The sequence below is a fragment of the Parasteatoda tepidariorum genome, chromosome 8, assembly GCF_982258835.1.
Source record: "Parasteatoda tepidariorum strain Cologne lab strain chromosome 8, Ptep-v5.0, whole genome shotgun sequence".
In the NCBI taxonomy this organism is placed as follows: domain Eukaryota; kingdom Metazoa; phylum Arthropoda; class Arachnida; order Araneae; family Theridiidae; genus Parasteatoda; species Parasteatoda tepidariorum.
Genome location: NC_141762.1, coordinates 33,210,582 through 33,224,727, shown reverse-complemented (window position 1 = coordinate 33,224,727; position 14,146 = coordinate 33,210,582). Strand labels below are relative to the sequence as shown.

The 14,146-nt window shown below is 28.3% G+C and overlaps 1 protein-coding gene across 20 annotated transcripts in view; it reads right to left on the bottom strand.

Annotated features, from left to right (window-relative positions):
* Window positions 1-14,146, bottom strand: part of eya (eya transcriptional coactivator and phosphatase 2) — a 152,433-nt gene that overhangs the window by 48,052 nt on the left and 90,235 nt on the right. For 19 of the 20 annotated variants that reach the window (XM_016069260.4, XM_071181536.2, XM_016069261.4 and 16 more), the window contains 2 exons: window positions 2,060-2,181; window positions 1,100-1,186 (listed from right to left, as the gene is read on the bottom strand). In XM_016069260.4, coding sequence (XP_015924746.1) covers window positions 1,100-1,186; window positions 2,060-2,181 — 209 coding nt within the window. Of the gene's footprint in view, window positions 1-1,099; window positions 1,187-2,059; window positions 2,182-9,047; window positions 9,167-14,146 lie in introns of those variants that run through there. The other variant, XM_087150103.1, reaches the window with a different exon arrangement.

The following is a 14,146-nucleotide window of genomic DNA, read 5'->3' as shown; positions in this document are numbered from 1 at the left end:
ATTTATTTAATAGAAAATGTTGTGTTTATTATCAAAGTTTTTATTTAATCGATTATTATACTGATTAATTGGTAAAAAGTATAGAAATTTACATCTGCTAGTCTATTTTTGGGCCCCAAAAGAAATCAATACATTTTACATAAGAAAATAAGCACAACAATCAATAAACTTTTAGTTACAGTATAAATATACGAGGGTATTTTAAAAAAGGCAAACGATTAACTAAAAAAAGTATAGTTTGCTCTACTTAAATATAATTAAGGCTGATTTTCGAAGGCTTTGCAGTCGCATGAAATGATGCTTTTTTAATCATTGTATGATCCCTCATACCAATATTTAAATGAAATTTTTAATCGAGTTCAAAACTTAGGGTTTAAATGAAATCAAAACGCAATTGCGACGAATATGCCGTTTAATATCTTTTGTACAACTAAGTTATTTAGCAGGTGAGCTCTCATAAAAATTCTATTACTACTGCATTGTTGATTGTCGTAAATTATTTAAAATCAGATAAAAGAGATAAATCAATAATTTGTATGTTAAAAAAAATGAAAATTCAGATTTTTGGGTACTTTAAAACCATTTATTTAAAATCCGCATTTCTATTTTCCGAGAACGATAACGAAATATCGGGGCAACAAGTTAAAAAAAAATCAAAAAAGGAAAAAAAAAGAAAAAAGGAAAAAAAGGACTAAACGTTTTTTATAGTATAATTAGGACAACTACGACTACTAAATTTGATAAATATGCCAATTTTCCGGGGTTTTTTTCTTCGATTTTTTTCCTGTCTTGTTTTGTTTGTCTTAACTGTCTTGTTTGTTATTCGTTTTGGGCATCTCTCAACAAATCGCCAAAAGAACATTTTTTTTGTTGAAAAAATGCATTCATTTGGTTTTGATTGTATTAAAATAGATATTCTATGAAGAATTAATTTTTAAAAAAATGAATGAATAAAATATGAAACTTATTAAGATATTTATTCTATAAAGAATTAATTAATAAATGAATGAATAAAATATATAACTTATTGTATTAAAATAGATATTCTATGAAGAATTAATTAATAAAAATAAATAAATGAATAAAATATATAATTTACCAGTGGGTTCCGTGCCACACATTCCCCAGGCTGAAGTTGAGTTATACGACGGCGAATCATTAGGACTTGCCATAGAACTCAGGACACCTAAATATCATTATTATTTTAGATACAGTGTTATTTCTATATTACTTTTACTATTTGTTTAGAACATTATTTGTATACATATATATCACATGCGACCAAACTGTACTTTTTAAAATTATTTTAGACACATACTGTTCCAAAACTTATTTCAAATAAGAACTTGTACTACTTTTTAAATGGCTAAATTTTATGAAAAATTGCCCGACAATAACGAATGCATAATTATTGAAGTCACTTAGATAAATTGCAATAATCAGCATGTTGGTTAACTCCTCTTCGGGTCTTTTAGAAATAAATGCAAATATTGTTAGAGAAGGATGTGTAAAATTGATCTTACACATCCTTCTCTAAGGATTGAATCTATATTTCTATGATTTTAGTTGAATCTTATTTAATGAATTTCCACTATTTAAATATATTTTACTTAGATTCAACCATATTTCTGAAAAATTATAAGTTAATTTGTAGTAAAAAAACTGGCGTGTTTATCTGGTTTTAAAATGTAAAAATATTGTAACACATTGAAGCGAAACGTATAAGCGTTACACGTTTACAGAATGGTGCCAAGTTGAGTAAAATATACTGCAAATTAATTCTTTCTTAACTTGATTACGATACTATTAATGATTCAACCTTAAATGAAGCATGGTTAAACTCAATAACTTTGAGAAAATTTGTTGAATTATAGAAATTCCCGATATTATGAATAAATCTTGGACAATTTTTCTGAAAGTGTAAAAAAGATCGTATTGACTGATTTAACAGGATGACAAGACGTTACAATAGACAGACAGTATACAGTATTTCATATTACAATTTGTTGGTAAAGACCAATGAAAATTATTTTTTTAACGAACTAAAATTAAAATTTACCATTTGTAGTAAGTGAGGTTGGCAAACTTGGCGATTCAGAGGCTAAAGAATGCGGAGATGTCTGTCCACTATCGCCTTGTGTTTCAGGACTGGAAAGACTTCCTTGCTGACTCTCTTGGCTACTAAAATGGCGAAAAAAAGATCCATTAGGAACTACATTTTTTAAAAATTGTTTTAACTTTTTAATACTACAGAGATTTTATTTTTACTACATTGTAAAAACTTAAGCGTAATACTTTTCAAATTTGGTGTTGAACAACCTCAAAAATAAGGCATAGTAAAATCTAAACAGCAATAATTCAAAATATTTAAACCAAGCTCAAACACATTTACACCATTTCTGAATTATTTTCGTCTTTGAAAACACCTATTTTGGTGCAACCTTAGGCACTGTCAGATGGGGGGCAACTATAGATTGTTTACAACCGTTAACGAGGCATTGTGAGTTTGCTATCGCTTTGCATATAAAAGAAACTACAGAAACAAAAGTTCACTGTTACAAAATGTCTGTATGATTTTAGTTGTGTAATAAGGACAATCATATTCTAATTTATACATATCTGCAATTTTATTAAATAATTTTTTAAAATATTCGATTTCTACCTGTTTCTGTTTGGCTAAGCCAAGCTCGAAATCGTCTTCACATTCTCTTTGCTTTGCATGTATGTTTCATTTTAAAACTAATTTTATTTTAAAAGATCGGTGTATCTGCATCCTAAACAAATGGTTCTTACTTTTAAATTTTATCGTAAAAACAACTTTTCTAGCTCTTATGTGTATCATATCTTTTATTTTAAATTTTAATATTATTGAACACCTACAAGGGTGAACTACTTAAACACATAAAGTATCGAAACAATCTTGAAACAATATCTACACCTATGGCTAATGTTAAATTATACCAATAATCTCTGGCGTATCATTTCCCCAATTTTAATATAAATTAGTTTTACAGCAAAGATAATCGAAAAATAATACGTGTTTGGATCTTTTTTACTTGATAACTTCTTAATCAATACAATGAAATTTGGAATCCAAAATGAATACAATTGATCAATGCAATGAATATAAGGATTTAAAAACGTACCTTGTAACTAATAAGACTAAATTTATAAAAAAGGCCAGACAATAAACGTCATTAAATTTAATCAACGTATAAAAAAGTTCCGCAATTACTTCGATAACACTACGACACCAAACCAAGCCATGCAACTCCGAAATATACAAATATCAAAAAGAAAAGAAAAGAAAAAAAACACTTAAAACTTGCTGTACAGTAAACACAAAACAAATAAGCAATGTATCTAAGTATTTATGTGATGTTACCAAAAAAACTTAAGGAAATTTAGTGGGAATATGTTGAGGACAAGTGAAACGGAGTACAATAATTCACGCTTTTTTTTAAGCCACATACCAAAGTAATGTAGCTCCATGCCGATAGCAAACACCTGTTTCTATTTACAACCCTCTGAAACGGAGCTAGTTTTTTTTTTAATAAAATAATAATAAAACGCTGCTATATTGTAACATTTGCAGAGCTCTTTCACACTGATTACAGTTCTGCCAACACCTGGAAAAGCTCAAGATTGCCTTATCTGAGATGCTGACAGTTTTTGCAAAGCGTTTTGATCACACTCTTTTGCTTAAAAAAGAAAAAAAAAATATTTCTGTGCTATATCTTTTTTTCGTGGAGATTAAAATGTACCTTATATTTAAAAAAAATCAGAGTCACACTTTTCATTCTTATCCATCTAGTTTTATTATGGGAATTCTCTAAAAAAAATTTAGCCGCATAATAATTATTAATAATCTTAGAACTTTTTTTAAGAAAATGTGTATCAATAGTGTGCTTGTGGACGCCCGGTGGCTGAGCGGTAGCGCTTCGCGCTGTCGTGCCACAGGTCCCTGGTTTGATCCTCGGGCCGGGTAAGGCTGACTCAACTTTTCATCCCTTCAGTGGGTCGATAAATGAGTACCAAGCATGCTTGGGAACTAAACACTGGGGATTCTGAGTTCGGCTGACCACCTGACCGGAACATCTGCTCCTGCACCCCTGAGCCCAAGGTCGCGCCGCTGAATTTTAGTTTTAGTATGCTAGTGACATAATTCATGGGATAGTTATATTCAAATATACATAAGAGTTGCATCGCGTACTAAATATGTATATGTGTAGTATGACTTAAATTTGTGTTCAAGTTATTCATCTGAGAATGTTTCTGATGTAATTATGACCGCAAGGAGAGAATTAGCAAGCTATGAGTGTAAAATGGCAGTTAGAGCTAGACGGATAAGACTATTCTTTTCGGAAATTGTGAAAGAATTCAACATTCCTAGATCTGCAGTGCCGAGTACCTAATTTCAAGTATAACCTCCCACCCGCCAGTGTTAGCAAACAAGTAACATTGCGTGCAATAATTTTAACCATCAATGCGGGAAGTGAAATGGAATTGTCCGTTAGAACAATATGATTCTCTTTGGCTGTGATGGTATATGACAGAGGAAGATCAACTCGAATGCCTTTAATAACAGCACGACATCAGACTCAAAGTCTCTCCTGACGTCGAAACCATCTTGGTTGGACCCTAGATGACTGGAAAACAGTAGCTTGGTCAGATGAATTACGATCTAAGCAAATCAGAGCTGACAGGAGATTTCGAATGTAGGGCAGACCCCACGAAGCCATCAACCCAGGTTGCCCCGTGCAATCTGGTGATGTCTCCATAATGCTGTGGGCTGCTTTTTTCATGGCATGGACTGGGTCCTATAACCCGACTGTACCGATCATTGGCGGGAAACTGTTCTGTTCAGTTACTTGGAGACCACTAGAGGCCATTCATGAACTTCCTGTACCCAAACAAAGAGGGAATTTTTTATGAATGTCAATGCTCCATGTCACCGGAACTTAATTGTAAAACATACGACTGGTTTGTAAAGCATTTTGGATAATTCTAGCGAATGATTTGACCACCAAATTCGCACGACATGAATCCCATCAAACATTTATGAGATATAATCAAGAAATCAGTTCAAGCACAAGATTCTGCACTCACAACACTTTCGCAATTATGGACAGCTATTGAGGCTGAATATTTCTCAAGAGACTTCCAATTACTTATTGACTTCATGCAATGTTGAGTGGCTGCCCTTCGTAAGGATAGAGGGGGTGGGCCGACACGATATTAAGAGGTATCTTCTATGACTTTTGTCATCTCAGCGTATTCTTGACAATGGAAAATTAAAAAAATATTATAAAAATAAAAAAATTTATAAGAAACTTAATATTAGCCTAAAACAGAGATCGAATCAAAAAAAAAAAATTCTTTAATAAAGAAATAATTTTTCCTAGTAACCATTTTCAATAGCAGTTTTCCGAATTCATTTTCAGCTTCTGTATGCATAACACGCCAAAAACAAATTAATAACGAAACAGGAGAAAGAAAAATTAATTGCAAATTTAATTGTCGGAAATAACACAAATTTCAGATTATTAATGTTCCTTTCTGTAATAAAAAATAGCTTTTTTTATAGGTTATAACGATCACAGTTACCTCAATAAACTTTATTCATAAAGACGAAGGTTGATACCTCGCATTTAGGATTTCTTAAAAGAAAGAAATTGGGAACCGTTGTTCTAAAGCATTATTAAAAATTACCAAATTTTATCACATATTATAAAGCCATATTTTATTTCAAATTTTACCAAAATCTTTAGCAAAGTACAATCAGTAACACGGTAAGTTTTATCATGTTATGGTAATTTTGATCATACTTTTTTTCCTACTGTACCTTTCATTTTTTGATTACTTTATTTTTTTAAAGGTTTTATTTCAATTTCTAAACATTCTGTTATTCTAATTTAGAGTTTTAACGCTTTAACACTCAGGTGCAGAGATAAAAATTAGTGATGTAACGAATAGTGATTAAGCCAAATACTGAATATTCGGCCAAAAAAATCGGCTGAATAGCAACAATTTAAAAAAAAAAAAAATTTCTTTTTCAAAATATTATTTTTATACAGAATATATATTTTTATATATTTTTTATTGAATATTTTATATCATTATTGAAAAATAATCAAAACTTAGCTGCATTATTGGTATGGGATAAAGGGAAAAAAAACTCAAATCGAAATGTTTAAGATAATAAAAATAATTAGATATTAAGAAAATTAGATATATTTAAGATTAAAAAAAAAACTGAAATAATAGCTATTAAAAAGAACTAAAGTTGTAAAAAAAAAGAAATAAAAAAATCCTATTAATTCTTAAAACAAAACTTTAATGCTAAAAATAATATTTTCCAGGAAAACAATTATCCATAAAACAATTATCCATAAAACTATAAAAAAAACAATTATCCATAATTAAAAGAGATGTCTATCAGAAACGCTTTTAAAATTGCAAAGATTATGTACTAAAGCAAAACAGAAAAAATAAAAATCGATTTTAATTTTTTAAAGAAACTTTAAAGCTAAAGCATTTCAGTACCCAATTACCACATTTTCAAGAAAAAGTAAAGATTAAAGTCTAATAGAAACCCTCTTCATTTCCGCGTCATTATAAAAACGTCTATAAAAAGACACGTTTTTTGAAAAAGAAAAAGCCAGATAGAAGCCAAAACAAAAATCATTCTTAATTTTTAAACGAAAGATTTTTCGCTACAAATATTAGTTTAATTTTTTCACATTGCCGTATTTTTAGAAAAAAGTGACTATAAAAGAATAACGTCCATTAGAAACGGTCCTTTAAAAAATTATGTCGTAATAAAAAACGCTGAAAGTTAATAAAACAAATTAGGAAAGAAACAGAAAGAAAAAAAACTGTTCTTAGTTCTGAAATATAACTTTAACGTTGAGATTACGCAGTTTTCTATGTTACTAGTAACCTGCCTTACCTTATGAGAAAAAAGTGAATAAAAGATTAAAATCTACTAGAAAAGCTTCGTCAACATGCTTCGCTTTTGTTAAAATAGAAAAACAGGCAATAATGAAACAAAAAATAGGTTCTTAATTTTTAAAACATAAAGTGTTCAATAAACGATGAAATTGACTAGCCTGAATATAATTAAAAAAAGAAAATAATCAGCATAACAAAACTCGACATTTAGTATAAAGTAATCAAGTTTCATTTCTTCCAATTTTACTTTTTCATGTGTCTTTCAAAACATAAGTTATTAAGTTTTAGAACTTAACAAATATGTGTAAAAAAAATTTCGAAAAATATATGTTAAAAAATACAATTTCGGACTATGCTTTATTAAATCTATTAAAATTTCTCCGGAAAAAACTGAGTCGTAAAATAATTTTCCAAATAGTTCGCCGAATATTCGGCGAAAAGGCCAAATATCATCCATCCCTAATAAAAAATAGAATATTTTTAAAAATAAATATGCTTCCATCCTTTGCACTAAGTGAACAGTAGTTTCTCATCAATAAAAATTTTTTAAAACTTATATTTTTTGCCTAAATTACTAACTTGAAGAAAAAAAAGGAAATGGAGAAACAAAAGATAATACTTTACTATATGAAGGATATTTCATAGGTCATTCACTCCATAAATAAATTAAATTTCTATCCTTAAACATCTACGGAAAAATTTATATTACAACAATTATATTTTTTTTAACATATTTTAACTAAAACAAAATATAATATTTGAGAACGGTATTACCAAGAAAAAAGGCATCACAATTCGGAACTACGTTTAATCTATTTGTAGAATAAAATTTAGTCGCTGGCATCACATTTAGGAACTACGTTTAATCTATTTGTAGAATAAAATTTAGTCGCTGGCATCACATTTCGGAACTACGTTTAATGTATTTGTAGAATAAAATTTAGTCGCTGCAAAGTTAAAATTATAGCGAACTTATTTTATCACTAAGACTAAATAAATTCTGGATTTCATTTTATTGCATTATTATTCATTCTGTAGTAATCTAACTACACAATTCTTTTTTGATTTTGTAAAGCAAACCACGTTTGAAATTACACAATATATTAAACGGATCGTAGTTGATTAAAATAATTATCGTCGTTTGATTAGTTTAGTCTGTTTCTAATTACATTGCAATCGGCCAAAAGAAAAGGTTTTGTCAGTTTTTAAAAAAAATTAATTCATTTTTGTCGACTCAGTACATAAGGTATAAAATTCATTAATAATGTCAGTTTGATTTCATTCAAATCAGTTTGGATACAATTGCATCACATAAAATAGCACCTACCGTTAATATTATGAAAAAAATACTGGCATGGAATTCATAAAACTTTTCATGCGGTTTAGACCATAATATATTCTTTAAGATATTTAAATAACTAAGATAATATAGCCGAAAAACTAACACTTTTAAAGATATAATAGTATTAAAGTTATATTTGATAAATTTATCAACAACTGTAATTAAAAAATAGCTAAGATAAAGCAGTTATTCTTAGTTGATACATTACAATTTAAGTTAATTTATAGCGTTTGTAACGTTCTTACAACTAAATTTGCATGCAGTTAAATAAAAACTAAAATTTAATAAAATATATATAATTTATAACGATTCTTGCATATTAGTAATTAAATCACTGTAAATTAATATTACTGTAAAAAAATTGCACAAAAGTTAAAAATCACAACTGGCTGTTGACACCACTAATTATTAACTGTTAACTCTGCAAAAAATAGCCAATAGAAAAATATGTAATCGTAAATTTTCATGGTTAGCCTTGTTTTTAAATAAACCTTTTTGAAATTTTCGTTTGTTGCAAGATATTTCGTATAAGAACCCTTACCCTCGCTAAACTGTTCCCGTACCCTTGGGGGTACGCGTACCACACTTTGGGGAACACTGGTCTAAATGCTAAACATTTAATGGATATAGGACAATTGAAGTCTTCATATCGCATTTTTAACATGCTTTTAACTTAATTTGGTGGTAGTTTAAAAAAACAAAACATCTATGTTTAAATAACATCAACATAATTAATACAATTTGTACATACCAACAATTAAATCGCTCCAAAGTAATGTGTCACGTGCCAGTTGCATGCCTTAAATGTTGAGCTTACCACTTACTCTACCAAAAGCAAATGTTGACCACAACAATCACCTAACAGACTCCTACACAATTGTAAGGCTTACTTTTCCATTATTTTTTAATGCTATTTTTTCCTGCTGTTTTTTTCTTTCAACTCTCCCAATATGTCAAAGAATAAAATAAAAAAAATGATAATAATGATAACCCCGTTTGTCTACCTGTCACCAACATCTTATCGAGATAGGACAAATTAAACGCATCGGACCACACCTCCGTTCGAAGACTCGAAACGCCTTTTTAGGCCGATATATATTGAAGTTGGCTACTTTTTTTATATTATTGTTGAATTAATTGTTTGATGGCGGATATGAACACTTAAAGGCTTATATTCTGGCAAAAAAGAGTATAAATTTGTTAAATCGTTCTTGTTATATAAAAGAGGTGTTGGTCGGATGTTTCTTAGCCGTAAGGATAAAAATCTTCAGTTTTTTGATAGAATTCTGATAATGAGTTTAAGAGCGGCGATATTCAAAAGACAGCTTACTGAATAGACTTCTGATATTTTCGTTTCTTATCATTATAAATCTTGTATTCATTTCCTGAATGTAATGTTTCGATTAACGATTTAATTGAGGTGTTTTACGAGAGGCCAATCATTAATTCTAAGACAATTTCCAGATTTATTGAAGAAATATTGATAATTTTTTTATAATGAAATAATTTCGTAAAAAAAATTTTTTTTTACTTGAGTATTCATAAATACTTGAACTACTGAAACTGTAAATTTAATAAATGGATTACGAATCATTATTAAGAAAGTGAACATTTATGTAAATTTTGAGGTTGGCGTAGCCCAAAGCAGACTTGCACCTACACTGTGACATTATTGCATTAAGGTGGGTATTATTGCATGGAGAATTCTTTTAAGTTATATAATTTTACATTAAATCGAATTTCATTCACTCTAATTAGTTCTTTAGTTATTCTTCAACCTTCAAATTTAATAAGTCTGTTACTTGATCATTAATTCGACGTTAACGTCGACGTAATTTTTGAAATCGACGTTGCCCAAGGCAGAATTTTCCTGGCACAGAGCAATTATCGCAAATAATTTAATTAAATCCTATGAATATAAGCACCACATTAAATAAAAATAACTCTTACATCTTAAAACTAGTTTTCACATAAAAGAATTTATTATTGAAAACTAATATTTATATTCTCCTAAAAAGGTAGTAAATGTCTTCAGATTGCTAACAGAAGAAAAAAAAGTAAAAGTTAGTAGTATATCTTTTTTTAAAGAAATATAGTTACAGATGAAATGATCTTTTGAATCTCTTTTTTTATTACTCTTTTTTAAATATCTCTTAGTCAAAACTTCCATGTAAAAATTGAATACAAAATACGCATATGAAATCATTGAAGCGTAGTAAAAAATTTAAAGTTTTTCATTTTAACTATTTAATGAGCCGATCGTAAAAAAGTTTTTTAATAGTATTATTTTAAAAAACAAACGAAAGGCACTGAAATTGAATATTTCAAATATATTAATTATTCTGAATATTTCAAATATATATAAAATATTGAATTTTTCTATCATATTTCAAAAGTCGATTTGTAAGGACATTGCGTAAGATTTTAATTTATCCTATTAAAACTAAACGGATGGAGTATGAAATTAATTATAACTTAATTTTTGTAGAATCATTTTCTTCCTACAATTTTTCATAAATCCATATTTTAGGGTCGGCGCCATCAAATTATTAGCCAGTAAATTAGCCAAATAACAAAATTATTCACCTATTTTCGAAGTTTTCGCCAAATTAAAATTTATTTATCTCCCATAGAAAACTATTTTATGGTAGTTTGTTTCAGGCTTACATTATTTAGAAACAATTCTAATTGGTTATGCGGCGCATCTGCCGAAAATTACTACAAACGAATAAAAAATACTGATTTGTTTAGAAAAATTCATTTTGATGTGATTTTGAGGATCGAGTTAAATTATATATTTTTCTTTCCAGTGGAAAAAATCATAAGTCAATACTTTCGCCAAAACACAATTTTAATTGCCAAATTTTGTCACATTTGGAGAGATGGCGAATGTATAGCACGGGCCCTTAATGTCTACGACCTCAACGCACTCTCAAAGATTATTATTGTGCATATTCAGCTTAATCTAACATACATGTAGCAAATTATGCAAATATAAGGTCCTTAAAAATTAAAGATAAAAGCTATATGCTGTTTAAATTTAAGATGAAATTTGCACACTAATGCTAAAACAAATAGAATAAACCCTATAATCAAGCAACAAAAAAAAAAATTTTAATTTTTGCTTTTTGAGGTTTTCTTTCTATTGTTTATTTGCTTTTTAAAGAAAACTTGGATGAAAAGTAATCTACAGATGCTATAAAATTCTAATTTATCAATTTGACATTTAGTTAAACTAATCAAAACAAATAAGAAGCGAAATGTCAATTACATTACATTAACGAACATTAAAAACTATATCACATTAAAAACTATATCATTTCAAATTTTTTTGTTGCTTTCTATGTTCTCCGATTTTTCTTCCCCCCTTTTTGTTTCTTTTTGTTTCTTTTTTTTAAAAAAAATAATAATTCCAGCATTTTACATTCATATTACATAAAAAAGTTTCGAAATATTTTGTAACATTTGGAAGCCCCATAAATTGAAAGACCCCAGGGTGATGTAATACATGTAGTAATCATGCCCTATTGTTCATACATTAAGTGACATAAACAAAACGACGAAGTTGAAGAATTTTTTCTGATTTTTCTTTCTATTTTTTTTTTAAATAATTTCAATATTATACATTCATATCACATAAATATGCTTCGAAATATTTTGTAACGAAGCTCTAAAAATTGAAAGACCCCAGGGTTGTGTAGTATGCGTAGTAATCATGCCCTATTGGCAACGCATTACGTGACATAAACAAATCATTGAAGTTAATGAAATCTTAACCTTGGCCGCTTAGGTGTGTCATCTGATTTCTAAAGCAATCTTCAGCCTAATCACAAATGCTCGCTTAACTTGGAGTTCGCCAGCGTATTGAACGCATCGTTGCATCAATTTAGTGTCACACTTTAAAATGTCGCATCGAATAATAGAAGCTCAAGGATTCCGGTTATTGGTCCGTGAAATGTCCGAATATTTCGATGAGGTTTTGCAAGTTACGTTTCGGCTTCGCGGAAAGTGATCGGACAAGTTTCGAGGAAGAACTTTTTTTTTGTATGAAATAGAGATGTTTGTTGGAGATCACTCAACAATGTTTATTGTTCATACAACGTATACATTTATCTCACAGCATTAATACCTGAAAGAAAATAACGATGACGCAAACAAATATAAACGAAACATTAACATCCCATAGAAACATTCAATTCTTGTGTTTACAGTAAGATATCAACTTAGAATTCTACAAGTATTGGGCAAGATCGATTTCAAAAGAGGCCCTTGGACTCGCTAAATTAAAAATTATATAATGTTTTAGGATGTTACTAAAATTTTCTATGTCAAATAACTGAAATGCTCTATTCTACTGAATGCATAGCTTGAATTTTTAGAGCTATTTAAAGCAATTATTTAATAATGAAATAAAATATGTTTAAATGATACACTTCGAAAATAAATAAAAATTACTATAGCAAAAAAAAAAATTAAAAAAAAAAAACACAAATTAATGCATACTTTTTTTTCCCTTTTTGTTAACACCATGAGTAATTAAAAGAATTCAAACAAAGCATGAATTTATTATTTTTTATAATTTAACAATTCAATAAAATTTTATTAGAAGTTTTAATATTATTTCAATAATTGTAAGAACAATCAAATTATTGCAATTGTTTTTTAAAAATCTTCCGATGGGCATATGCAAAAACATTTTTCATAATTACAGAAAAAAATATACATGTGATTTTTAATGCATTTAATGAATTTTATGACTTTTTATATCATCATCTTGAGTTATAACTAGACGCAGTTAGTAGCTGCTATTGTGCAATACCTGTGTATTGCTCTTTAAACTCATGTAGGGTATAAAAACAGATTAAAACTTTTATTTTGTTTAAAATTTCAGCTAACGTTAAACATTAAAATAGGAAGAAGAAAAATCAAGATAAAAAAAACTGCATTTACAATACACTTAAAAGTAAAAGTATTCACCATGGACATTTAATAGTAGCAAAGCATTCAACATTTCAGATAAGATATAGATTCAAGACACTGCTAATAATTCTCACGTTTAACTCTGCTTACGAAAGTCATCAAATTCGTATAATGTTGACACATATTTTCTGATGTATCGTACAAAATTTCTTAAGTCTTAAAGAAAAGAGAAAAAAACTACTTTAATTTTAAACAAACCAAATCAATTTATTTTTTGGTTTTTAATTCTCAATTCATTTTTGGAATATTGTTATTTTGTTAATAATATGAATAGTGCATTACGTGATTATTATTTTTTTCGAAAATTTTTGTACATCAACGAAATAACACTTTGACAAAGTATTGCAGAAAGTTTTTGGTTCAAAATAAGCACAGAGTTTATACAATTCTGGTTATTATAAATTGGAAGATAGAAAAAAAAACTTAAGAAAACTAGAGCGTTGTAATTGAAAAAAAGAATATAGAAAGAAACTCGGAGATAGAACGTTTTAGGTTTTATACAATTCAAGTTACTATGAATAAAAGTTGGGGTAATAAGTGTTAAATTAAACCATTGCAGTTATTTAAGCTTTATAAAAAGGCTAAATTTCAATAACTTGCATATTAATTAATGCTATTTTAAAATAAATAATTAAGTAATATCGTTAGAAGGCAAGAAAATGCATGTATTTTATAAAAAAATTCTTGCAAAAAAAAACTAGCCTTAAAGAGACAGATATGAAACAGAACCCCATACAGAGAAAATAGGAATAAAACGCTGATAATAATGTAACATGTTATTTATATATAATAAATAAATAACAAGTTAATAAGTAAATGTAACTAAATAATATTAGCTGAAGTTAAAGCTTAATAACCTATAATTTATTA